Source organism: Talpa occidentalis, unplaced genomic scaffold, assembly GCF_014898055.3.
Source record: "Talpa occidentalis isolate TD23 unplaced genomic scaffold, MPIMG_talOcc4v2.1 talOcc4.15, whole genome shotgun sequence".
Classification (NCBI taxonomy): Eukaryota; Metazoa; Chordata; class Mammalia; order Eulipotyphla; family Talpidae; genus Talpa; species Talpa occidentalis.
In genome coordinates, this window is record NW_023601543.1 from 3056608 (window position 1) to 3084530 (window position 27923).

The 27923-nt window shown below is 52.0% G+C and overlaps 1 protein-coding gene across 1 annotated transcript; it reads right to left on the reverse strand.

Annotated features, from left to right (window-relative positions):
- Window positions 1-563: 563 nt before the first annotated feature.
- TMEM185A (transmembrane protein 185A) lies at window positions 564-27770 on the reverse strand. The gene is made up of 7 exons (XM_037511838.1): window positions 27617-27770; window positions 10329-10505; window positions 8532-8739; window positions 6524-6607; window positions 4194-4370; window positions 3574-3697; window positions 564-2499 (listed from the first exon to the last, which is right to left on the reverse strand). The coding sequence occupies exons 1-7, from the start codon at window positions 27652-27654 to the stop codon at window positions 2255-2257; spliced, it is 1053 nt and encodes a 350-aa protein (XP_037367735.1). The 5' UTR covers window positions 27655-27770; the 3' UTR covers window positions 564-2254.
- Between the last annotated feature and the right edge of the window lie 153 nt (window positions 27771-27923).

The window sequence follows — 27923 nt, forward strand, 5'->3', positions numbered from 1 at the left end:
CAGACGGAACTGGCCTGGGCCCCGTGATCCTGCCTTCGGGGTGCAGGGCGGCTGTCAGGGAAGAGGCGGCCCTGCACAGCCGCCTTCTGGCACTTTCTTCCCACAGACAGGCCTCCTCCACCCACTCCCCCCAGTCCTTCGGAGTGCCCGGAACTCAGCCATCTTCCAGACGTGTCCAGGAAGCAGAAATGCCTGCACACGGGGGCTGCCCTCAGCGGGTCAGCCCAGGGCCTGCACCTGGCAGCGGGCGGGAGCCAGGCCCCTGTGCGCAGGCTGGGGACATGGCCGCGCAGTCCTGCTGTTTCGTAGCTGCGTGACTTTGGGCCCTGTCACCTCTCTGAGCCTGTTCAGGGCTTGGGGGATACTAGCGGCAGCACCTGCTTCCTGGGCCATGAGGCTCCCAGGGCACTAAGCCTCGGTCCCATACATGGTGCTGCCTGAGACCTGTGCGCAATCTACGGAGCAGACCAAAGGGTTCTGAGGCCCGTGGCTGCCACAGGAGTCATTCTGTGCCCCCCGCAGTGCCCTTGCTCCTCAATTGCTGCCTGCCTTGGGCCACAAGGCCACCGAGTAGGTGCACACATCAAGGCAGAGACGCTAGGGCGGCGGCCAGGACTCATAGCATTTTATTTAAAGGAAAGCAACACCGAGCCACAGACATGAGTGGGCATCGCCCAGGGACCACCGAAGAGCAGACTTCAGGGCGAGATGGTGTTGAAAGCTGACAACACACCTGTCGAGTCACCAGGCCAGGCCAGCAGCTGCTGGGGTCCTCAGGCCGTGGGAGACTCTCCCTGACCCCTGTGTTCCGCCCGACCCGTGACAGCTGCAGTCGTGTTAGAGGATGCCGCTGCCCTGCACGCCCCACCTGGGGGCAACTCCAGGGATCCTCAGGCTCACTGAGAACCACTCCTGCTCCCCGACCAGGAGGGCCTGACTGTCGGGGTCCCGGAAAAGGCACAGCCTGTTTTATGGACCAGCTACAGGGAGAGGAGGCATGTCTGGAGGTCCCTTTGCCACACGCCGAGGACAGGTGACAGCGTTCCACATGTCGGAACCACTGCCCCCCACCCCCCCGCCCTATGGGGCTGCCAGAGGGCTGGCCAGCGGCAAGACTCGGGGTGATGGGGCCAGGCTGAGACAGGTCCACGTGCCCACTAGACCCAGATGCTTCTCCTGGGTGAGCAGGCAGGTGCTCCCACCCTCGCACTCAGAGTAGCAGCAAAGCATGTCAGGTGGCGGCCACTGTCCTGTGGGTCCACCATGGACCCCTGGGGTTCCTGGCTGTACTGGCAGCTCTGGGAGTGTGGGTGACCCAGTTCAGAGTGTGAACCCCACCTGGGGTCCAGCTCCACACACAGACCACCTCTGGCCATTTCTGGTCTCGGCCACTCTGTCCGGCACCCTCCTCCAGCCCTGTCATAATGTTTTCTGGCACAGTCGGTGTTCCCACAATGTCAAAAAGCCCAAACCCTCTGAAGGTCGTGGCTGTGCTGGCGGCAGCAGCTACCAGGTATGTGCAGAAATTCAAGGGGGACAGGCCATGTCCCATGAAGGGGGCACGGGGGTGGGGCAGGCGTGCCATCTGGGTCCTCTGCCACAGAAGAGCTGTCTCCCGTACCGCCAGTGAAAACAGTCCCACAGAAGAGGCTGCACAGAACCGGGAAGGAACACCGTATATTACAATGCTAAAAGAGTCGTATAAATACTGTACAGGCACGAGTCACCCCCTGCAGTTTTGCCAAGGGGCCCCTGGAAAGTGCTGTCAGCGGCCAGCCCCGTGCAGCCACCAAGGCCTGAATGGGAGCCCCTAGGGAGCCCCTGAGCAGTGAGTTCCTCCGGATTACCCGGAACAGCCCCGTGCCAGGCTGGCACCTAGTCATCACTGGGTCCCAGAACAGACGAGGCGGATGTGAAGCTGGGCGCAGGGGCCCACAGTGCGTGGCCATCCTTCCATGGCTCCTGCGCCCTGCCACTGGGAATGGGCTGCTGGTTGGGAAGCCTGGCCCCAGGGAGAGGCCTTTCCTGCAGGCACTTGCCCGCCATCCTCCACGTGTGCGGCCACCGCCCACCCGGGACCCCCAGCGGTCTGTCCTTGGGGGCGAGTCCCCGCTAGGCATTGAGTGCAAACAAGGCATGAGATGGAGGTGCCCGGAGCCAGCTCAGGCTCCAGGGCCGCTTCTGGGAGGTGAGCACGAGGCAGGGCAGGGTGGGGAGGAGCGCCGGTCCACCAGGTCTGTCCAGGACGTGGTCTCTAATCTGGCATCTCGATGTTTAATTTGGGAGGTGGGAGGACATACTTTCCAGGACTCTGGGTGATGACGACCCTGGTCTTCTTTCGGAACATGGGGGCGATTTTAGGAGGCTCCGGAACAGGGGTGTCTTCGCTTTCCTCGCTGTCTTCGTGATGGAGATCGTAGGAGATGTTCCCGTATTCTCTCAAAAATGGGAAGATTTCTAGCAGAAACTGGCAGAAGTCCTTGCGAATCCCAAACCACCCTGAAAAAGAAGAGATCACTTTGCAAACACTGGCCTTCTCCTTGATGTCCTGTGGGCGTGGGAACTCCTACTCTAAGCGTCCTGCTCTGTGCCGACACCTTCATTCCAAGCCCGAGCAAGGCCTGCGTGCCCAGGCGGCAGAAGGGAGCCCTAGCTCCGTGGTTCTCCAAGCAGCGCCAGTGTGTGGGACAGGGTGCCCAGGGCCTGTAAGGGCCACCATGCGCTCAGCCCAGACCTGGATCAGGAGCTGCAGGGACACAGGCCCTCCAGGGGATCCTGACCAGCACTAAGGGTCAAGCACCTGCGGCTCCTAGGAGATGCTCTATCCTCTCATCCTCGGTCCTGGCCAACTCATGCACCCCAAGGTCGTCTCCCAAGGAAAGGAGCTGCATCATCCCCTGGGATCTGAGAGGATGGCAGACAGGTGCTAAGTGCTGGTCCAGGCCAGGAACCCAGGGGCCACCTCACAGCTCCTGGTCTGGCTACATTTCCAGAGATGGCCTCCAAAGGATATCATGGCCTGTGGCTGGCGACAGAGTAGCAAGGGCCCCCGACAAGATGGGGTGAATGAGGAGGAAACAAGCTAGGGGACTCTGGGGTTCTGTGGGTGACATGTCGGGGCGTGGAACCCTTGGGAGCCTTGGGAAGGAGGTATCTTGATGCCCACGCTGCAGCAGAGGGGAGGGGTCAAGGGTCCCTGCTACGTGAGTCCTAACTGTCGTGGCAGAGTCCCTGCAGGGAGATGGGGTGCAGGCCGGGAAAGCCTTGCCATGGAAGATCCAGACCTTCCTCACCCCTAGCTTGCTTTCCCACCCAAACTCCTTAGTTGGGGCCCTTGGGCTTATCCTGACAGAGCAGGGTCATGTGTAAACACATGCAGCACACATTCCCCCGAGAGACATGCGCAGATGCACACATGCACCTAGAGACACAGACATCTACCCACTGTGACACACAAGATGCACACCTACCTCTACACCCACAGACACAACACATACAGAACACATGTACACAGAGACACACACCCACACACAGAGACACACGGGGCCAGGGCTTCTGCGGTAGAGTACATACAGTGATTTCCTCCCTTCTGTCCAAATGTGGTTGCCATCAGCGTGATCAAGGACAGCCAGAGGGGGACAAATATGGGCACACACGAGAAGGCGTTGTGGCCGTCCAGCTTGTGAACCAGCAGAATCTGAGGAGAAAGCACCATGTCTTGTGGAGGCAGCCCAGGAACACGACTGTGTGCGCCCCCTACCCCCGCCCTCCCCGTCAGGACTCTGGTCTCAGGCGTGACTTCAGCAACCCCTGTTCTGGGGAGGACGAGGCCTGAGCTCCCGTCCCTCCCATGTACACTGCCAGGCTCTCTGGGACAGCCTGCTGCTGTTGGTTCTAAGGAGGTGCCCCGCCCATCCCCTCACTCGCCACAGCTTCACCGCAGAGCTGCACAGGCGGCTCTCTCTTCCAAGAGATAGCTGGACACTGGACCTGTGCAGACACATCGTGGCCTGGCCCCTTATTGCAATCCCTAGCGCCCCCCCCTCCCCCAAGGAAAACATGGCAAAACTGAACATTGCCTGCAGACCCACTCTCCAGGCACCCACTGGGCGGTTTCCAGGAACAGAGGCATGCAGGTGCCCGTCCCGGGAAGGGGCTTCACGAGGGCCCGCAGACACCTGCGCATGGCTCACCTCAAAAGTAAGGAGAGGCACAACGATGGTCATCCAGCTCAGCGCCATGGTGATGTGCGTCCTCCGCTGCTCTGCGATCACGTCCATGGAGCGCAGGAACAGCACGGACCACACGATGTAGTACAGGACCACCAGGCACAGAAAGGACATGAGGATCCACAGGGGCACGCACACGACCTGCACAGGAGGAGACAAGTGCCTCAGCACTGGGCCCCGCCTCCACGGGGGCACCGCCAACCTCGTGCTGGCCTCAGCGTGGCCTGAGCGAGCAGAGGACCGCCGTGGGGACAGCCTGACCATGGTGAGGGCCTTCAGGGCGAGACCCTGCAGGCTGCTTCTCCCAAGGCACATGCCCGAGCCCTGCGCTGTGCCCCTCCCAGCTGAACCCCACTCTGCTATACCCTCTGTGCAGGCACAGTCCTTGGAGGTGCCCTGGCGGGAGACTTCGGGGGGGTCCATGCTCCCTGGCATCCAGGCTGCTTAGAGCCACAGGCCAGGGCACTAACAATGCCCCGGTGGCTCCAGCTCAGGTCCCGCCACCTGGCCCAGGGAGCGCGTAATGGGCGGCTGTCCTACCAGAAAGACTGCTTCACGCCTCGTCCCCCACGATCCCGGAGGCCTCAGCGGGCCGGGCTCCCAGTGACCTGTCCTCCCTCCTGTGCTGCCCAGGGCCAAGGGCAGTTAGTCCATGTCTCATTCCTTCTCAGAGCTTTCTCTTGGGGAACAGCACACACGTGCACATCTGCACCACCCCAGGCAGGACGAGGGCCATGCCCTGCCATCCCAAGACTCCCTGCACTGTCCCTGCAAGGTGTCAAACCCTCCCCCGCTGTCATCCGGCCGGCTGTCACTACTCTCGTCTTCTCAGGGCGACATACTGGACTCACGCAGCATGTCCCCTTCAGAGACCGCCTTCTCTCCGTCCGCACGGTGCTGGTGCTGCAACCGTGTCCTGTCTGAACCTGGCTAGTGCTGAGTGGGCTTCCTTCACCTGGATGCCCCGCAGTCTGAGCAGCTGCTCACCCGGGAAGGAGGCTGGGGTGCTGCCTACTGTGGGCTTTTGTGTAGCCAGACATCTTTGTTTCTTGGGGGCAAAGAGCTAAGATGGTGACTGCTGTGTCACATGCTTGCTCTGTGTTTAACTTTCTAGAAATCACCAGACTGCTTTCCAGAGCACCGAAACAGTTTGGCATAGCCAGCCATGCTGTGCCAGTGTCCTGAGCCTGTGTCCCCTCCAGCACTTGGCCTCGTCAGTGCTGACTCCTTGGCCACCAGGATGGGTGCCCGGCAGCACCCTCTCTTGCTTCTTGGTCTTTCCCTGACAGAGACTCAGGCCTATGGCCGCCAGCCTCTTTGTGAATTGTGCGTTCAACTGTTTCATTTTTTTCATTAGGTTATTTTATTATTTGTGAATCTTGAGTTTTTTTTGGATACAAGTTCCTGGCTGGATCAGTGCTTTGCAAATATTTTCTACTAATCTGGCCTGTCTTTTCATTCACTTCATTTTATTTTCAGTTGCTTGTATGGACCATGTTGGTGTCACTTCTAGAACCCCTCACCTAACCCCAGGTTCCCCATGGTTTTCTTCTATGTTTTCTTCTACCAGTATGTTTTTGTTACACTTGGTTTCTGGACCTGGGACTTGAATCAAGAGGGTGTGCGGTTCCCGATAGGTGCTGTGCCCACCTCCCTCCAACCCCCTCCGCCGCCCCGTCTAGGTCTATGCACGGTCTATTAGCTGAAGCCACAGGTTCTAAGCATAACTTTGAACTCACTCCTGGAAGGAGTGCAAACTGGCACAGCCTTTCTGAAAAGCAAGCTGGCAGTGCAGCCTGTCTTTCAAAATCTGAAAAAGTTCCTCCCCTCTGGCCCAGTAATACTGTTTTTGGAGTCTTTCCTAAGAAAACATGAAAAATGAGGCAAAGCTCTTTTGCGCCCAAAAATACACACTGCAGGATGATTTATAATCCCAAAGCACTGGGAATAAATATTTGGAAACTGGGGGGAGGGGTAGAAACACATTCAAAGACTATTTTGCATCAATTAAACTTTAACAATTATATTTATAAAGACCTCTGACTGACATGAAAAAATGCTTACAGCACATTAGACAAAAAAAGCAGCATACAAACACATGTGGTATAATCTCCACTATTTTTATGAAACACTAAACCTCAAAACAAGGAAACAAAACCAGTAACCATGCCATTCCCCAGTGGATTTCAGAGCTTATTCTATTACCTCTGTCTGTCTTTTCCTAGTTTCCTACAACGAATACAAATTACTTGTACAATAAAAAAGTTTATTAAAGAATTTTAAAAATTACATACAAGCCAGGGCCAGTGGATGATCTTGTCCAGTCTTAAGGCAATGAATATAAACTGGAGAATGTTGACAGAACACAGGATTTCTAACTGGAAACGAAGAGAAGCAGCAGTTAAACACCGTGAACCCTGTTTTCAGTCCTGCAGTTCCTCGGTCAGCACATGAGAGGAAGGCGGGCTCCAGCGCCGGAGGTCCATCAAGGGAAGCTTGAACCTTCTGAAGCTCAGCACCAGAGGAGCAAAGCAGCGCTGTGAGAGAGGCCTGCTGGCCTCCTGCCGCCCCACTCCCCTCTGGGGCGGGGCGGCCTCGCCCTGTGCCCCCCAGGCAATGGCCTTGCTTCTGGGGTCGCCCAGCGCAGAGATATCAATGCACTGTGCCCCCCAGCCTCCTTCTTGGCCCTGTGCTCACAGACATCTCCATCCACAGCCCTCACTGTATTTCTTCTGGACCCAGGACCCAGGACCGAGCCCTGCAGCCCATTCCTTTCCGGCTCCTGGAGGACCCGCCAACATCAACATGTCAGTTATGTATGTACGTGCTGTTTCCCCACCTATGCGACTGCTCTTTCCTCCAAGTGCAAAAACAAGTGCAGCTCATTCCCATTAAAAGACAAAACCCCAAGACCAATGAACCCACCCCTCAAAGGGGATACCCACTGTAGTATCCCCTTTGAGCCCCTCTCTCTGTTACTGCCATGCTGAGTGAGGGTCCCTAGACAGGCCAGGCCCTCTGACCTCCCTGCTATCCAACATTCCAGCTCACGCTCACCAGGGCACATGTGCAGCACCAAAGGGTGCTGACGCGCCTCCCTCCTTCCTCCTCTGCTGCTGGGCTCCAGGAGGCTGCTGCACACTCACCCTCCCCAGCCTCCCTTCTCTCCCCTTAAATGGTGATGCTCTCCAGAGCCCTCGACACAGGCTTCTCTGCACACATGCATGCACACACGCACAGGCCTTAAGCTACATCTGGGAACAGAGCAGGGAGGGGCAGCCAGGCAGTGCCTGGCAGGTCATGGCTGCGCATGTTGGCACTAGACAGCACGGGGCCAGGAGGGTCTAGCCGGTGCCTCTCTACCTCCTTCCATCACTGTCCAGGCCCAAGGAGTCCTTGCAGGTGCTTTTCCTAACGGCCCACCCTGGTGGGAGCAGGCGAGGGTCAGTGCAGACCAGTGGCGAGGTGGGCTCTCACGCCAGGCTGACGCATGGGAATCTCGCTCTGCCAGATTAGTTCCAGGCACAGATCAATTCCCCTGCAGGACACAGGACATGCCTGCCTCCAGGTTGGTGTGACGCTTTCCTGAGATCCTGCTGCAGACGGGAGCCCTACGCAGAGCCTAGCACACGGAAAGTGCTCGCTAAACGTCATCACCACCAGCAGCGACACTGCCGGCGCTGCTCTTCCATCTGCATGTGTCCAGCGCGGCCAAGCAGGGAGGGCCCGAGGCTACCAGAGAGTGGGGCCGAATGCTGCTGGGGCGGAGGTGGTGAGTTCACGTAAATGTGGCTGGTGATTTAGCCGAGCGCTCGTCAGGTACTGCTGTGAAGGGCCCGACTTTAAGGATATGACCTTGGTAACGTGGGGCCTCTTATCCTTGAGAGGAGAAGCGGGGGCGGAATGCTGTCTACAGGCTGCAGCACTGGCTTCTCTGTGTCTCCAGCACCTCGGCCCCCCAGCCCCGCATACTTCAGACTTGCAGCCCCCCAATCACAGGGGCCAGCACCTTCATAGCAGCCTCCTGACAGCTGCGTGTACCCCAACCTCTAGGGCTGTTTCTCAGGAGAAGCCTGAAGATACAGGGCCAAGGAGGAGGCCTGAAGGGAAAGAAGGCTGATGGTCTGGGGGAAAAGCTGGGATCTGAGTCAAGGAGGAAGATGCCACCATCCCTGGTTCCTGCATGTACCTTGCTCTGCGGTTAATGACCCATCTCTTCCTAGCAAAGGGCAAGAAATCGACATCAGAAGAGCTGACCAAAAGATTTCACCCTCTGGAGCACGAACTGTAGTGACATCTCACCTCCAGCGACCTGTCATGTCGAAAGCCCCAGACACAGGCTGCGACAGACACCGGGGACACGAAGAAGAGCGGCATGAAGACCAGCAGCCAGAAGTGGCTCCCTCTCTCGATCCTGTCACAGACCAGGACTTCAAACATCAGCAGCAGCAAGTGGATACCCACGGCGATCAACATGGCTTTGAACTCCACACACGTTTCTCCTTCTGCTCTGAAAGGGGACAGAAGAAAAAACATTTTCAGTTCGGATGCTTGGGAAGGAGCAAGCAGTTCAGGGCCGACACCAACTTTTGCTGACGCTGTGAATTGTAAATCCGATGCAAGGGAAATCAAGTCAAAAGCTAATTTGAACGTAATCTCTAACAGGTCACAGAACGACCGCACAACAGGACACATATGAACTTGGCCAGTAAACCAGACTTAAAAATTTAGACTGTGAGGAAAGTCTCAGAAGTAACAGTCAGTTATTATCTCCTGACAGCGCACGCAATAAATTCTTTTGTGTGGAATTTCAAATTCAGCTACTCCCAAGATCATTCAAGCCGACTGTTTCTACTGCTAAAAACTGACAAATCCCTTAAAGCTCACGGTTCTCCCCTCTCCACAACTTAAAAGCCACGTAAATCACATTTCATGCAATAATACAGAAAGAATTCTAGCTCTATGAGTAAGTATGGGTTATATTTCAAGAAAATATGGTAACTTGTTAGGTGTTATTTTAAAAGGCAAATAAATAACAAGGATGCCTTTTTATTGTCCTTTCTAGTCCAGTAGGATGAATTAATACCTGCACATGACAAAGAAGCGCCAAGGAGCCCAGTTAACTAGCTGCTTAAGCACCATGAATGAACTTCTCTTGCTCAAAAAATTTTAAATTATACCAACAAAGCCCAACAGTTTGTAAATCTCAATTAGTGGAAACTAAAATGTTTATTTAGCTTTTCACTCTTGAGTAGCAAATATGAAATGTCTGAAAATATCTCACGCAAGTGGCAAGAGTCGCAGCCGCACAGGTAATCTTTACACACAAGCCTCAGGACTTGAACATGGCGACCCATGACCGGCCTCCACCTGCTAAGGCTCCTGTGCAGCCATTTTACAGTTCTCATGTACATACGTGGTAACAGACTTGACACAATTTAAATCTTGCTTTTCAAATTGTTAACCAAAAGGCAACAAGCGGGGGCACACCAGTTTCTACACTTCTTAAGTCCCCCCTTCTCTCTCGGACGTTCCCGTCGCAGGGACAGGAGCCTCTCGCAGGCCAGCAGCACACGGAGCCAGTGGGCTGAGGCAGCCAGGAAGAGGCGCCCCCTAAGAGTCCCCTGTCTCCATCTTCAGGACAAGCTACCTCCCCCACACCACTGTGAGTACCAACACCTCCAAACTTGGAGACCGGGACAAGGGGAGCCCCAGCCGTAAGTCTGAAGTAGAGAAGGACACGTGCCTGAAACCCAAAACTACCATGTAGGTTTGCAGAACTGCCCCCCCCACCATGACGGCTTCACGCGTCCTCGCCCAGCATGGGGTGACAGCTCTGTGTGTGGGGTGCATTTGAGATTACACAGAGGTTTGTAAGCTGGCTAGGAACGTTAAAACTCAAAACAATCTTGGTTTTCTAAGAAAATGCATAGCAAACACCCAATTTTCAAAAACATAGACTAGAACTCAGTTTGCCTATATTATCGTTCCTATAAATCCCCAGACAGGAAGGAATCCTTACTTTATCAAAAGTGAAAAATAAATTAAGATATTGCTTCCGCAGGAAGAGACCGAGGGGGTTATACAGGGCAGTGTTACCGATATTGGGGGTTGCGTGCCCAGACTCCAGTTCCGACGGAGGCTCCAACAATGACCATTAGCTTCCACAGCCATATGGGAGCAAAGACAGCCCAGTAACTCCACTGAATGACGCCATCCAGACGAAGGGCCAGCAGCACAGAGAACAGCAGCAGACAGGCGTAGATGAGGAATTTGCTAGAAGAGAAAAATGATTAAAGAGGATTCACTGTTACCAATATGTGACAGTGGAACAGTAACAACAGCGGCATTTTTCAGAATGTGAAGAGTCTCTAATTTAACACTTGTTCATTAAGAGAAGAACTAGGGGGCCTCCCCTGGTGGCGCAGCGGTTGAGCGCTGGGTTGCGAGGCTGCCCGCAGCCTCTGCAGCGCCAGTTTGTTTCCCGGCCGCCAGCGAGGGTCCCACCAAAAAAAGAAAAAAAGAAAAGAACTAGTAAGAAGACTGAAAGGAGTGTCTGGTTTTCCAGGACTGCCTGTAGGCGGGAAACGGTGCCAAACACCTCATTGTAACAGGACGGCGCTGCAGGCCGAGTGCAACAGCACCCAGAAGAGGAAATACCAATTCTGTCCATGGGTTCTGGGAAGCAGGAGGTGATGACTCTGGAGCTGGTTCTGAAGGATGTGTGAACAGCAGCCAGGTAGGCGAGGATATGAGACGGGGCCACACTCCAAGCAGCCGAACTAGCCCGTTTAGGACAAGGTCACACCCTGTCACTGACTAATTAGTGGATTCTATGTTTTAAAAGGCAGTCATCGAGTCATCGGCCACGTTCACAGGTACTAGCATCTCAGTACATGCACTGTATTTTTTTTTGACTGAATCACACACGCATGTGCGCACACACACACAGAGGACTTCTTGAAGAGGATGGCCTTAAAATAGTAATTAGAGATTACATTGTTGAGCACGTCTGCTTCCAGCTTTGATGTGATAAGAGAAGTGGGAATTTTCCTTCCCACTTTAAAGAAGAAACTGGCTAAAATATTTTTTGACACTGGATACCAGGCAGGGGAGGAAGGTGACACAGAGAAAGAAAACAAAGGCCGTGCCTCTACTGCAGCCCCAGCCTACTGCAGGGCCAGTGCACAGGGCGCAGCAAGGAGGCAGTGGACCTCTAACCTACTGGCATTTACATTAAGTGCAAATGGCTTAAACACCAATTAAAAGACAGAGTGTTAGATTGGATTAAAAAAAAGGCAAGGCAATTATATGCTATCTATAAGCAACACACTTCTCTATAAGGTCACAGATTAAAAGTAAAAACACTTATAGGAGGAGTATAGGGGAACCCAATAAGACATCCGTGTAAAAAAAAAAAAAAACAATAGCCATACAAAACACGCAAAAGCAAAAACAGACAATGATAAACCAGAGACATCCTGCAGGGGAGGAGGAGGGAGGGGGTGAGAGGGAGGGAGGGAGGAGCCCCGGGGGCTGAGGTGAGGGTGCACGGGCGCCCTGGGGAAGGAGACTCTATGGGGACTGCACCTGAGGGTGTGGGGGAAGCAAACATTGTTGAAAAATGAACAATGATGTAAAAAATAAAAAAAAATAAAGTAAAACAGAAAAAGTTACAGCAAGCAAACACTAACTGGAAGTTGAGTGACTTATTATGTTTCAGTTTTCTGTTGCTGCTGTAGAAATATTTACCACAAACTTAGCAGCTTAAAACAATACGGAAATGTATTATCTCTCAGTTGCGTGTGCCAGTCCAGGAGGTTTGGTTAATTTCTCTGCTTGGAGTCTCTTAAGACCAAGATGCCAGTTGCCTGGGCTCTTCTCAGGGGGCTCTGGGAGGGCTCTTCTTCCACACTCGCTAGGGTGCTGGCAATCGGCTTCCTGTTTGTTTGACTGAGGGCCCAGGGGCTTTGCTCGACTGTCCCCTCAGATCCTGGAGGTGCCTCTCAAAGTCAGCAACAGCACATTGACTGTTACTCTTGAAATTTCTGACTGTTCCTGCTCCCAGAGCAAGTTCTGTTTTTAAGAGTTCCCGTGATGAGCCTGGGTGCACCTGGATGACTGACACTACTATTCCTGTCTGAAAGTCCGCAACGGTGGTAGTCAAAATTCTAAAGGTATTCCCCAAGATTCCTGCTCCCTGGTTATTTAATCAAACACTAATCTAGATACTGGCACGAAAGCATTCTGAAGATGGGGTTCACATTACTGAGGCAGTAGCCCAGATTATCGAGGTGGGCCCATCGTAATCACGTGAGCCCTTAACAGCACAAGAGCAAGTCAAGGAGAGGTGGTGGGACAGGTGAGGTGAGGCAGAGAGGGAAGTGTAAGGGCAGGACTGGACGCGGTGCAGGTTTTCTGATCCCATGCAGACCGGGTAAAGGAGGAGTCAGAGTCCTCAGTAGGTTTTTTGCAGGTCTTTTATTGGGGTTCACCAGGCATATGGCAGGCAGGGGTGTTGGGGGGCCGGGAGGCTGGCAGGCCTCCCAGCCCCCAGCAAATCCTCACTCTATCTGGGCTCTCTGGTGATCTCGGCTTCTCTTTCGGCTGCTGCTGCTGCTGCTGCTGCTGCTGCTGCTGCTGCTGCTGCTGCTGCTGCTGCTGCTGCTGCTGCTGCTGCTGCTGGCGTCCCCCCGTGACGCCACCCTTAAAAGCACAGTCTTAGCTCAGCTGAATCCCATCTACCTATGCCCACACCCTATTCCAGGTGCCCGCCATCAGGCATGCATTCTGGACAAGGATCCATCATCTCTCCTGATGGCGGGAGGGCAGAAAAGCCTGATATTTTCTTTACCCTACAGGAAGTTAGAAAGATTCCAAACATGCGTGGACTCTGCCTGCCCTTGCTGGCTCTGAAGACGCAGGAAGGGAGCCAAGGCAGGCAGCGGACCTCTGGAGGCCGAGGCTGCCTCCTGGCTCCAGCCAGAGTGACCAGGAAACAAATAGCGGGCAGAAGTCACCCACACTGAAAGGACAGCAAGGGCCCCACTGCAGAGTCTACCGCCTTTCAGAGATGAGAAAATTGTATGCAAGTAGATCTCCTGAGAGACATTATCGAAGTTCATATGAAAAGAAACACTTTCACATCGGTAAGGGCAGGAACGGGGCACTGAGCAGGTTTTCTGACCCAGCAGACCGGGTCAAGGAGGAGTCAGAGTCCTCAGTGGCGTTTGCAGGCTTTTATTGGGATTACCAGCTACACAGCAGGCAGGGCCAGCCTCCGGGCCCCCAGCAAGTCTTCACTCTTTCTGGGCTCTCTGGCGTTATTTCTGCTTCTTTGCTCTCTCGTGGTTCTGCTTCTGCTTCAGCTTCTCTGCGCCTCTTCTCTCGGCCTCTGCTGGTGTCCCCGTGACACCTCCCTTAAAAGCCCAGTCTTAGCCCAGGTGAATCCCATCTCCCTAGGCCCACACCCTGCTCCAGGTGCCGCCCTCAGGCATGCGTTCAGGACCGCAGGGATCCATCATCTATCCTGATGGCGGGAGGGCAGAAAAGCCTGATACCTTTTACCCTACAATATCCCTACATCTATTAAAGAAACTGAAGTCATAGTTAAAATCCTTTCAGAAAATGTCAGGTGCTGGCAAAATCTACCAAACACATAAGGAAGAAACGCCACCAATTTTTCACAAACTCTTGCAGAAAACAGTGAGGGAGGCATCCTCCAATTTATTTTTGAGGGCAATATTAATACATCAATGTAGTTCACTGTTTTACCAGAATGAAAAAGAAAAAAACACAATTACCTCAATAGTTCTAGGAAAAGCACTGACATAATTCACTACCCATTTAAGACCAAAGCTCTCCACAAATTAGGAACAGAAGGGCATCGATGCAAAATCTAGTTACAGTACTTAATGATGAAAAGACTAAATACCTTCCCCCTAAGTCAGAAACAAGGCAGATGCGTCCCCCTCAATACATTTATTCAGCATCGCACTGAAGGCCCAGCCACAATACTAGCAAAGAAAAGGCAGAGCTGAGAGGAGTAAGCTGATATCTGCAAAGCAGACCATGTAGAAAATCCTAACAACAAAGGCTACTATCTCCAATAAGTGAATTGAGCAAAGTTGTAGGATATAGATAAAAGTCCAAAAAAAAATTGCATTTCCATCCAATAGAAGCAATCAGCAAACAGACACAGAAAAAACAACTATCACTTGCTGTCACTTTCCTGTAGCTCAGACTATTGTAAAGTGTAAAGACTGAGGGTGTCTTGAGGATGGGAACTGTGCGCTAACAACGCCTGCAGGGTGTGACCCTAAACCTCTACATCACATGCGGTGTTTGTAAACCAATGCTATCTCAATAAAAAATCAAAGTTTATGAAACAGCTACCATTTACAATCGCATGGAAATAAGAAATATTTGAGAGAAACGCAGCAAACAAGGGAGAGAGCGCGCTGAAGCCTACCAGACGCCAAGGCAAAGCAAAGCTCCAGATGGAGTTGCTCATGTTTATATTACAAAATTCAACCCTGGTAAGACGTACATGCCCCCAGCATTCCCTTGCTATGGTAACTGCGTGTACTACCAACTTGGCAGCTGTAGGGCCGGCGTGCCCTAAACCTGCAGGTGCGCTGTGGTTTCAGGCAGACGGGGTCCTAGAGCCCTTGATAGATTTCACACACCTTTCATGCCAACTCAGGTACACAGGCACACCAGGCAGGGAGGCTGGCATGCAAGGAGGCAGGCCCGGGCTGGGACGCAGGCAGGCAATTGCCTCCCAGCCCTCCCCACAAATCTTTGTGCTCTTTGTCTGGCCTCTCTGGCATTCTCAGTCTTGTGTCCTCGCCTCAGAGCGGTCCTCCCTGCTGCTGCTGCCTTCCTCACTCGCCTCTTGGCACAGGTGGGAGTGTTTACACACGCACACGCCCATGCTCTTTGGGCCCAAGTGTCAGTAATTGCAGGCTCGTGTGCCCCGTGCTCACACGCCCAAGCGCTGCGTGCATGGGCCACAGGTGGCGGCTCTAGAAGCTCACAACGGGGAGGCAGAAACAAGCCTGACCACGCCACCTACCCGACAGTGGCTTCAAACAGCGCCCACTCATTCCCACACAGCTCTGGAGGCCAGAGGTCCAAAATGGGCTTCCCTGAGTTACACCCAAGGTGTGAGCAGGCCCACTGTGCGCGCTGAGGTTTCCTACGTCAAGCCACAATTCCGAGACGATGTGGCGTGTGGCGTGAGCATCAGGAGAGAAATGCAGGCGCGGAGAGTCCACAACAGCCCCGCGTGCTGGTCAGCCCGTTTCTGACCAAGGCGCCAAGGTAGTCAACACAGAAAGGACTGTTTTGATGAACAGCGCTGCAACTACGGGGCGGGGGGGAAACGCGCCTGATACGCACCGATTCACATGAGCTGGATCACAGGACTGACGGTAACGGTCAGATCTATGAAACGTCTAGGAAACAGGGTGTAAAATACTTGACAGCCAGGGGTAGGCCAAGATTATGGAGAGGGAGTACAAAATTGGACTTGTTCGAAATGACAAACTCTTACTCTCTGAATGACACAACTAAGAATATGAAAAGCCAAGTCAGAAACTGGACATATTCTGAAAACGACCTGCATCTGGAATATATAAAGGATTTTTATAACATAAGAAAACAGCCTGATTTAAAATGGCAACAAAAAAGCAGACACTGTCCAGGAAGTGGTACAAAAGGCAAATGAACACATGAAAAAATAATAGTTTCCGTCAGTGAGGAAATGCAAATTAGAACGTGATAAAAGTCCACACCCGCTCCAGGGGCTGAAATTAATATGACCAAGCATGACCGTGGCGGCGCAGGCCGTGGAGCAGAGGAAAGGCCTCGGCACGCTCCTGTCAGGCTGTGTACGTGCTCAGGACCCAGCAATCCCATGCCTCGGTATTACGCAGGCAAAAGGAAGAACATGTGTCCACACCAAGGTGTGTATCTGACGGTTGTATTTATCCCGAGCAGCCACTGGAAACAAGCAAACGTCCACAAACTGGTAAATGGTTAAAGCGATTGTGACACATCCGCCCGACCCAGGAACAAACTCGGGATCATGTGGCAACAGGAATGAACCTTGACGCACTGTGCTAGGTGAGGTAATTAAAACTGGAAACACAACATACTTAGAGGCTCCACTTACTCGATGTTCTGGCAGAGGCAAAAGTAGAGAGAGAGAAAACAGCTCAGTGTAGCTACTAGTGGGTGTGTTGGAGGAAAAACTGGCTACCAACGGGCATGAGGGGATTTTCTGCAGCGAGGAACTGTTCTGCGCCTGTATCTTTGGGTGGTGGTTACATAAGAATGTGGATTTACCAAAAATTTAGAGCTGTGAACTGAAAAGTAGCGTTTACTGCTGCATGTAAAACAGACCTCAGTAAACCTGGCATAGGCATTGACCTATCGACACACACACCACCAACAGCTCACATTTACCCAATGTTCACAGCGGTCAGACACTGCTGTTTTTCAGCCATCAGCTCACGCAAGCCTCGCACAGCCCTCCCTCCCCGGCACGCTCCCTATCGCCATTTGACAGGTGAGGAGCAGTGGTTTAGGTGCTAAGTAACTTGCCCAAGCAGCCCGCAGCTGGCAGAGCTGAGGTTCAAGCCAAGATCTGTGTGACTGCAATGTCCTTTAAACTGCGTTCAATGCGACCCCCACGGTCCTGGTAACTGCCTGCCCGGCCCAGCAGCAGGACAGGCACGCACTGAGGCGCTGCCGGCGATCTCCGCAGGGAGGAGGGAGGGCATTCTTCACACTCTTCGGTTTATTTGTGCGCAAAGGTGCACATCCTGCTTTTGTGCTATGAAACACACCATGACAAGTGTTTCTTGGGAAAAAGGGGGAGGCTGTGCGGTGAAACCCACTTAATCAGAAGTCAACCTCCAAGAGCGTAAATTACGGAGGGGGTGAGGTTGCTACGGCAGGAGTGACCAGGCCTGTGGCCTCTCCCCTTGAGCCAACACTGTAGCTCAGCATCAGCAGATGGTCGATGGCCTTTACACGCTCTTCCTGACTCCTCATAGAGAAAATTAAAAGAGAGGTGTGCTCCAGGGGCAAGAGTTAATGGGCTCGGCAGCTTTTGCCTGCTTGGTCAAGGACATTCTTAGGTGAAGCTGGCTTTCTGTCTTGAGTGCAAACCCGTGGTGAAGCAGCAGGGACGAAGCTGATGACACTATCACTCCTACCAGCACTCCCACCGGTACTGCTGATACTACTGGTACCACTAGCGTGGTTTCATGTCCCCAGCTCATCTGTACAAAATCAATCCAGAGAGGGGCAAAACAGGTCTTAGCGTTATTGTAAAAATAGTCTGGCCCTCACAGACCCCTGGGAAGCCTGTCAGGTCCCCCAGGGCTGGCAGCCATTGATTATGATTCTTAACGCTCAAAACCAAGGAGGTCTACAAGCTGCTGCAGAGAAAGGGCTCAGACCCAAAACCGCCAAGAATGACTTCACCCCTATACTCTGGAGAAAAGGGGGCCTGAAGGGGGTTTCAAGCTAACAGAAATGAATAGAACAAGCAACCAGCCGAGATGACGTTCTCTCTGAAAGCACAGGGGGTGCAGCAGAGTCTAGAAAATCAGGAGTAACGTGCTGACCAAAGCCCGGGCTGCACACACCGGTGCCGGGAACAGAGCACTGGAAAGCAGACGGGACATTTAAAGGAATCAACAAACCACAACATAAACAAATGCAAAGATAATGATAAACTTGGGGTGCAAATAAATGAGATAATATGGAGAGGTAAACTGTTTTCTAAAGAAATTTCAGATTATAAACCAAAAAGAGATGCGGAGCAGAGAGTACACCATGTACATTACATTCATCTCCTCCCTAAAAGTTTTCTTACTTAACAGAAAACTATAAGTACCAAAGCATTTTAAATGCAGGAAAAGTGATGATTGTATGATTTTTAACCTAATTTATAGGGAAATTTGTTGGAAACCCCTAAGGCATGAAGTGCTGAGGCGGGGAGAAGGTCAGGGTCGTGGCTGGAAGACTGGCCCATGTCCAGACCACGACGTCCCTTCTTGTGTCCTTTCTTAGCAAAGCTAAGCCCGAGAAACAGGCGAGATTAGAGAGGGAAGAGAATATACCTGATAATGCAGAACCTTGGCGGTGGCCGTGTGCGCAGACGAGGCTAAACACTGAGAGAAAGATTCGTCGTGCAGTAACTAACAAGGAGGGGAGGGGTGGCCTGCATCACTAACAATGCGTCGCACCGGGCGCTCGGGACGCTTGCGCTTGGACTGAGAAACCTTGTGTCCCCGGGTCCCGCTTCTCTTAAACTCTATTTTGTTTCTGTCAGTTCTTTATTTCTTGGTTCTTCTGGATTCCTCTCCTCAACCCTGCTCACCAGGGCTGGTCCCGGCAGAAATGAACAGTTCTGGGTCTAGTACATGAAAAATGAAAACCTAGGAAGCAAGATGAACTCACAAGAGGACAAATAATGGTACGGAAATACAACTCCTCGTGCACATACTGGGTTGGAAAACTATAAATAGGGTGACGTGTCCTTCTGCGGCCATGCACAATCACCGCCAGCCTGGTGGCTTTGAAAGCAAACTCACTGCCATTCCACTGAAGGTAAGAAGTGCAGTATGGCTGTCACTGGGCCAAGATCAAGGTGGCACCAGGGATGTGAGCCTTCTGGAGCCTCTAAAAGAGAACCTGTTTCCCCCTCTTACCAGCTTCTAGACGTCACCACAGAGCCCCTTGGCTCACACCCCCTGCTCCAACTTCAAAGCCAGCAGCAGAAAGGCCGGTCCTTCTGCCATTAACTCACTCTGACCTCCTCTTCTACCTCCCCCTTCCACATGTAAGATGTGTTGCTGGGACCTGCCAGAGACTCCAGAATATTCCCGATTTTAAGGCCAGCTGATGAACAACCTTAATTCCATCAGCGACCTTAATTCCTCTTTGCAGCAGAACCTAGGTATTCCCAGGTTCCAAGGATTAGAACATGGGGGTATTGGGTCATTATTCAACCTATGAAGGTCTATAAAAAGGAGGCCACTTAATGGATTACAAAACCAAATATAAATCTGTTGCATTCAAGAGTCACTCTTGGAACCAATGTTGAAAGTCAAAGCAACCACATGACAGGAGGAGATGACACAGGTTTATCACCCCTGGGTGAGACAAGAGAAGCGGGTGACAAGTACAGTGACTTCATAAATTAGATTTCAAAATCAAATTTATTAAAACACTAAAATGCTAATAAGGAAAATCTAAATAATGAAATCCAAATAATAAGGCCAAAGAATATGCAATTAAGACACTTTTAAGACTGTACAGTTCTTTTGATTGTGGACTTCTACATGCTACTATTACATCAGGACAGATAAAGTAGAAAAAGTTCCTACAGAAACCGTATTAATGGCGCCTCCCCTGGTGGCGCTGCAGGTTGAGCGTGGCACTGTGAAGCTGTCTGCAGCCTCCGCAGCGCCGGTTCGATTCTCGGCTGGCCAGGGAGCATCCCACGTGGTGAGGCAGACCTCTCCTGTCTCCCCGCTGCTCCCCTCAGAGTGCTTTCGGTCCATCTGCCTGTTCTGCTCCCCGCTCTATCTCTGGTGGGTCCTCTCACCCTCCCGCGACTCTGGCCTGTACCCCAGCTCTTGGATAAATAATAAAAAAAAGAAACCATAGAAATCAACACCAGAGTAGACGACAATAGCATGGTTAGAGTGGGAAGATTAAGTAACAGGATGAAAAAAAAAATTTGCTTTCCTAAGTACATACAGATTCTTCCAGAGATAAAAATTAAAAAGAACCATAGGACACTGTTAAACAATAAACGCAAATCTAAGTTAACCACCAAAAAAGTGCTTGAGTGCCGCAGCGTGGGGGAAACTGTCCTGCCTGAAGATGCTCACAGAACAGCAGGAGCGGAGAGGGACGCTCACCGGGGCTTGCACCATGGGCAGGGGAGGGGGAAGATCACTCTCCTGGGAAGGGCAGCGGGGTCTGGGCAGTAGGTTGGGGAAAGCAAATTCCAGATAAAAGGGACAAGGCTTTAAAAGTGTGAGGCAGTCTTTCATATGCCAGGAGCCTGGAACTTATGGAAAACATCCTATGACAGTCTGGGGGGGGGGGGAAGGCACCCGAGGAAATAAGGGAAAGGTAAGCTGGTGAGAAAGTAGGGAGAGATTTGAACACCCAGGTAAAGTTCTTGGAATTTATTAATTGGCAATAGGGAGCCACTGCAGATTTACGAGAAGCGTGTCAGCAGGCAGACTGTAAGAGTGTGCAAGGTATACTGTAACTGGCAGCCTGGAGGCAGACATTCTCCACAACTCATCATACACTAAAAATTGGGTGACCATGTAGATCTTTTCCAATAATCACTTGTTAAGCAGAACAGAATTGAAGAAATTATCTGCATTACTAAAATTGCGCCTCAGATTCCTCATCAGCAAAGCATGGAGAACACTCCCCGGACCAGGCACTCCCCTGACCAGGCAGCGTGGGGCGAGGATTAGGCAACCCGTCAGAAAGCACTTCCTACAGGGCTTGGTGCCCGGCAGGTAATACTCAATAAATTTAGTTTCCTTCCTTAAATAATTACGGACTCAAGGGTGAAACGGAACATTATTACAGAATATTTAAAATACAACTTCGATCTTTGAGACCAGAGTCCAAGTAGGAAACAAACTTGGCTTAATTCCCTGTAGTGGCAGGAACGTGCACAGGGCAGGTTTCCTATGATCCAGCAGACCGGGTAAAGGAGGAGTCAGAGTCCTTAGTGGCTTTTGCAGGTCTTTTATTGGGGTTCACCAGGCATACGGCAGGCAGGGGTGCTGGTGGGCCGGGAGGCTGGCAGGCCTCCCAGCCCCCAGCAAATCTTCCCTCTAGCTGGGCTCTCTGGCCTTCTCTCTGCTTCTCTTTCAGCTTCTGCTGGCGTCCCCGTGACGCCACCCTTAAAAAGCCCAGTCTTAGCCCAGGTGAATCCCATCTACCTGTGCCCACACCCCATTCCCGGTGCCCGCCATCAGGCATGCGCTCAGGACCGCAGGGATCCATCATCACTCCTAATGGTGGGAGGGCAGAAAAGCCTGACATTTTTCCTTACCCTACATTCCCCAAAGCCAGCAACTGGGGGTTCCACTGGATATTCTGGCATCCACTCTGACTTCCTAATTCACCGTTTCCAAGTCCTCCTTTAAACTGGATTTATTCCACTTTCATCTGGAGCTGTGAGGCAAGTTCACGGTCACTGAATAGTGTCACCTGGGTCAAACTACAAACAAGTATTTGCTCTCAAATTTATATGGCGCTTTCTGCTCCAGACTCAAGTTCCCTCTCTCCACTTTGGTGGGGAAGGCAAAGGGACTTAGTGAGGGCAGAGGGAATATACTGAGGAAAGACAAGATCCTGAGTGCAAAAGTTCTAGTATCTGTTTTCTGCAAGTCAAAAGAATGGACTCTTTAAATCCATCCGTTTTCCCCAGCGAAAGCCACTGGCTTAAGCAGAGCAGAGATCCACCTGCACCCACCTGCATGCGCGTCACTGAGAGGCTCAGCCCATGAGCTCCTCTTTCTCTTCTGGGAATGACCTCAATCAGATAACCTGCTAACTGACCGCCTCCTGAGCTGTTAAAGGAACCGCGCCTCTTACACGGAGCAGAGCCTTTCTAACAAAATGCAGTCTTTTAGTGGTGATTTCAACTGGTTTTATTAAGATGAGAAAGGTTTAAGAGCATAAGAAAGCAAGAGAGCCAAATAATAACACATCACTCAATCACTACCTATCATGCTCTCTAAGCCTGTCTCCTCATCAGCTTGCTCATACCTGAAAGCACTGTGGAATTGACCGATTTGATCTATTTCAGCTGCACTCCTATAGAAAAGTTTCAACTACCTCATTTCAACTACCTCGTTTTTCTCCCTGTTAGCTCACAGATGACAAAGCATGAATCATCAGTTATGAAGAGCTGTCTCCTTCAAGTCGAGACTTTCCCCTTAGAGTCACCTTGTACAGGCATGGCCTGATAAGACAGAGCAATTAGAAACCCCAAGCTCAGTATTGGGAAGCTTTAATTCCCAGAGTGCTGGGAAACCATCTAGAATGCCAATCTACTGTCTCCCCTACAACAGAGTCTCCAAAGGTACGGGGTCTATTTGTACCTCAACATGGACTCATGCAGCACATCTACTGAATGTGCCAACATCCGGCCTCCGGGAGCTCATGGCCAAGAAAAATGTTATGTGTGTAATTACCAAGTCATGGGAATGATACATTTAAAACCAGAAATTATAAATTCAAATGAGACTCATCTCTTCTAAAAAGTCCCTCTGGGAAGCCGGGCGCTGGGTCCACTGCACGCTCGGCCCTCTCCGGGTGCCCTCCCGGGTTCGCGCGGCGCGCCGACAGCCTGCTCCGCTGAATATCCCGAGAGTGCCAAATCTTCACCGAGAGCGAGTTCGATTTTTGGAATAGGCCAAAAGCCAGAGCCAAGTTCAGTGAGTAAGAGGTGTGATTAAACCAGGTGGCATTCTTTTGGATCAAAACTGATACACTCATAAAGCATTGAGATGGATTTTATAGGATTCGTACAATCTGCTTCCAAAGGGAATTGCAGATGTGTAACGCGTGCGAGCAGTGTAATAGATAGAGGTGCACACAGGAAGTATATATGTCTATGTCATGCATAGACAGGCGTTTCTTTTCTTTAAGTAACTTCTTTGAAGGATAACGCCCATTGGATGTGTAAGTGTGAATGTAAGATTTGTTTCATCACTAACAGGCTCCTCAGTGTACTGCATCGACTGTGTGATGATGGAGGCTGGGGGGGCCGTCACTGAACTAGAGAGGCATGCAGGAGAGAACGAAGACTTTAGGAGACCCACTGTGCTAGAATCCCGCTGGCCCACCTGGCCTGTGCGACTTCAGAAGAGTCACAAGGTCTCTAAGACTCTGCAAAATAGACTGGTAACTCACAGGGAGAAAAATGATTGCTAAATGAGGTAGTTGACACTTTTCTATATAACTAGTGCAGCTGAAATAGGTCAAATCGATCCATTCCACAGTGCTTTCACGTATGAGCAAGCTGATGAGGGGTTATCGTGAGGAGTTGAGGTAATGGATAAAAAGCAGAGACATTGTGCCCCATAAGTGACAGCTGCTATTAACAAAAAAAACTCAGTATAACCAAAAGGATTTTCTTTAAGTAGCTTCAGAAGAACAGACATTTGGGTAGCAAGCAGTTCATTCATTAATACAACCAACATACACTCATTACTGGTGAACCTGGAGCCTACATTTTAAAAATATTCCATGCATTTTATTTGTAGTAATTGTTATCACTCTCTTCAGCATTTTTCAACTACATGGCACATGTCCTGTGTGGGGCTCCTAGCATCAACCTCCCACTCCTGTCTGAACATAACCCTGCCACGACCATGCACCTTTGAATACCTCATCCCTCCTAAAATGCCGTTCCTGCCCTCTGATCTGACAAAACCCCATGGTTTTGTGCAACCTTCCCTACTTGCTCCAGACAGAATCAGTGGCTCTGGCCCCTGTACTACCACAGCACGTGGTTCCTGTCTCCGGAGTGCCCCATCCTATGATGGACTGTGATTTCTCTCCATTTCTGCTTCTTCCACTGGGCTTGGGCACATAGTGCTACTAGCATACTATAGAGCATCCCTTGGCACACAGTAGGAATTCAGGAGATGTTGGACAAACAAATGCTTTAAATATACTTTGCAAACAACTGTTATAGGTCAGGTAGTTAGCTGCCTTTTGTTAAGTTACCAGCAACCATTCATTTTTCTTGACTTCAAATAAGAGATAACTTACATAGACTTGAGAATGGCTTTGGAAGTTGCAATGTAAAGGTTACAGACCTCGGTGTACCCCGTGGCCACAGATGGAAGCCTGGGCAGCCTTTGTCCAAGTCAGCACACCCCTGGGGTGAACCACACTATCGCGAGCTCTGTCGGGAGCTTCGTGTGGATGACTCAGAAGGCCTAGCCAGCGCTGCCTGGCTCCCAGGGCTGAAGGGCTTTCTGAGCCAGCAACTCCACAGTGGTAGAAAATCCCAAGGCTACATGGTGTGGGCAGGGTGCTGGCTGAAAGCCAGCTACTTCCAGATCCCTGCCTCCTAGGAATAGCTTGGAATCAGTTTGCCAATTCTGACTAGCTCTAATAGTTTGCCTATTCAGTGACTAGGGCTCCCCAGCTGTCAGGTCGCCCCGGGGCATTCAAGGATGTGGCGGGGCACTCGAGTGTGTTTGTTTCAGCAAGGTTTAACCTGTGTAACTAAAAAGAAATTCATGATCAACCAGTTCCAAGCAAGGTAGAGGGTCAGCTGGCAGCCCTGTACCTCTCTGTTGACACTGGTGAATCATTCTCTGTCACTGTAGTTTTCCAGACCCTTTGCAACATATCAGCAGGGTCAGACTCACCAGGCTCACAGGGTGGAAAGGATCTGGAGCCATGGCCCATGCCTTGGGACCCACCAAACCACGACAGTATTTCTGGCAAAGACATGATGTGCAAAGGCAAAGTGGTCACATTCAGTCTGAGCACTGCGGTCTTCCCAGCTTCCCAATGGAATGGCTGCATTCTGAAGGAGGGGAGTGAGGAGAGAACCAGGCTGCAGATTACCAGAAAGGAGTGACTGAAGAAGCAGCTCTAGATTCACCTGGAGAGTTCTGGCGAGTCAGTCATTCATTTCACAAATATTTATTTTTTTAGGATTTTAAAATGTTTATTGATGTACAAAACTATATAAATTTGGGGGGTACATTTTCCCCTTGTGTGTATAAGCTTCACCTCACCCACACCAACAGTCTAGCGCCCATGCCGCTGTCAGGCTGACGCCCTCTTCCCTTCCCGCCCTCTCCTCCCCTGCCCTTCTGGGAACCACTGTGTTTCTAACAAAGCCTAGGTGTTGCTTTCACAAGTATTTATTGAACCAGGAACCACTGCTGGCATGCGAGGTGCAAAAGCGAAGCACAGATCCATGGCCCACGGAGCTTACTGTTTAGGAGGAGACGGGCATCACCACACAGGTACAAGGCAGAAGGACGTCCTGCATGCCACGACGCCACGTCCTGCACGCCACGACGCAGGAGGACGGTGTGCTGCAGCCACCGCACAGAGGGAGCAGTGATCTGCTCGGGGAAGGCCATCAGCAAGCAACAAGTGAGCTGAAGGCTCAAGGATTAACTGGAATAAACTAGGTGAGGAGAAATGGAGGGAACCAGTGGTGGCAAAGACAACAAGTACGTGCCAAGGTCCTCGGCTAGGAGGGCGACCATGCTGAGCTGGCTCTGGATTAAAGGCAGGAAGTCAGACAGCAGCGGGACCAGAGGCCTCCACACAAAGCAACTTCCTCTCTGCGCTCTCACTTGCTCTCCAGCTGCAGCACGACCCTCCTCGGCATGGAACAAGACTAAAAACAATGTGCAAAATTCCACATGCCCAGGGGGCTTGACGCACCCAGCACTAGCTGAAAAATCAGACTCGCCAATATCACCTGCAGTCTTAGCAGTCATCCCTGTTAAGTGCTCACCCCCACTGACTGGACCCTGAGCCAGGAAAGGGGCGCCCTCTAGCAGAGCTGTACACGTCTAGCTTTCATCTTTGAACTTCAATCCTACTAGAATGAAGGTGCTGAGAAATAGGCTGATGAGTATAAAACTGTTTAGGTACCTAATGCTGTTTAGGTACCTAATGAGTCATTGTAATTTTCACATCTAAGGGGGGGGGGAGGAAACTGAAGGTAAAAGTGGTTAAGGATGTTTCTTTGGCAACTCCATTAGCCAGTCAGATCACCTGAGGCAGTTTCTTGGTGGCTTCGGAATTATTTGTCACCTTGAAAGAAGAGTCCTGGGGGACTCTTTGTAAAGTACTCTGTGATCAACCATTAAACTCGTCCTCCCTGCCCTGGGATATTATAGTCGCTGTGCAGATAAAACAGGTAAGTGGGTGGCCCAAGAACACAAACCAATGGAGCTTTTACTTAAGTTTATTACCATCCCCACCAAAAGTGGAGACACCCTGCAGACCAATCCTAACTCCCAGGAGCAGCAGAGAAAGGCACTACTGTGGTTAGTTCCCCTGTGCCTGCTCGCAACCATCTTCTCTATGCAGAGTGCCTTCGAGGCAATTATGATAATGACCGCCCTGTGATTAGGACAGTGGCACTCTAGACTAGAATAGGAATTTGGTAGACCTCAAAGATGAATAAGAACACCTAGGAAGTCACCATGGTTTGTCACCATGAAATGTCACTGTTCCTGACAAGTATGGACTCCAACACACACACACACAAACACCCCCCCACCAAGACTTCCTTCTATCCCCCACAAGCAGCCCAGATAATGGTCTCCGCTGGACTCCCAGCTCCACCCACAAACCAGGACCTCTCCCGCATCTGAAGCATCTGAAGCCCGGAGACTAGGACTTAGCATACAAAAGGTTTACTGAGCGCAAGGCTGCTCACCAGCAACTGAGGGAAGCAGATACCCCCTTCACAGGAGAGTGGACTTAAGAGATCAAGTAGACCAAGTCCTTGTTCAGATGAGCAGTTTCATATGGTCTAATTTCCAGTTCAGGGGTTTTGGCTCAGGTTAGGCCCACAACCATTTTTTTAAGGGCCTACTGTGTGTCAGACACAGTGGGAGGTGGCAGGGAGAGTGAGCTGAGCAGAATGTGATCTTGGCTTCAGAGAGCTCACAGCCTGTGGGAGGGAAGAGAGCTTGAGAGCGGAGGCAAGAGCAAGGGGAGATGCTTGACTCCTTAGCCAGCGTTCTCCCCACTGTCACTGGACAGTGCCCATCCGGGAAATAGGCCGGCAAAAGCTACTTCCTGCAAATAAACTTGGAGCTGAAGACTGATGAGGAAACGCATAGGGAAAACTGTCAGGTTCACCCTCAAAGGCATTATGTAAGGCGCTGCCAGAGCCCGACACCCACTCCGAGGATTCAACAGTGTTTCAGATTATCAGTTCGACAAAGAAGCCAACAAGCGAGGGGTGGGCACACATCCGAGGGAAACCTCAAGGGCTGGGAGGAACTGGAGGAAACAGCTGGCGCGGGGGAGGGAGGTAGGAGCGCTGGGTCAAGTGAGATGATCCCGGCGCCGGGAATGGAGGGCAGGCAGCCGGGTGGGAGAAGCTGGAAACCAGGGGGAAGTTGGGGCAGCAGCCGAGAGGCCCGGGGGCAAGACAAGACAGGGGCGGCGCGGGGCCAGGCCGGCCTTTTCGAGACGGGGGCGAGGGCAGCGGGCCGGCCGGGGAGGCGCTGGCGCTCGCAGGGAGGCTGGGGCGGAGGCCGGGGCCGCAGCATCACGCCCGCCGCGCCTCCCCGGAGCCCGGGCCCGCGGCGCCTCACCTCGGGTTGAAGTCCTGGAAGAGGCCCCTCAGGTTCATGGCGGAGAACTTGGCCGCGGCGTCCTCCTCCGCCCCCTCCCCGCGCGCCGCGCAGCCTGTGCGTTACAGCGGCTCCATGGTGTCAGCGCCCGCCTCGTCCCCGCCGCCGCCGCCGCCGGAGCAAAGCGCGCCGCCGCCTCCCGCCCCTCCCTCTGGGCTTCCGTAGGGCGGCCGCGCATGCGCCCCAAGCCCCGGCGAAGCCACGCCCACCCGCTCGGCGAGCCACGCCCCCGGTTGGCGGTCTCCTGGAGACCCGGGTCTCGGCGAGG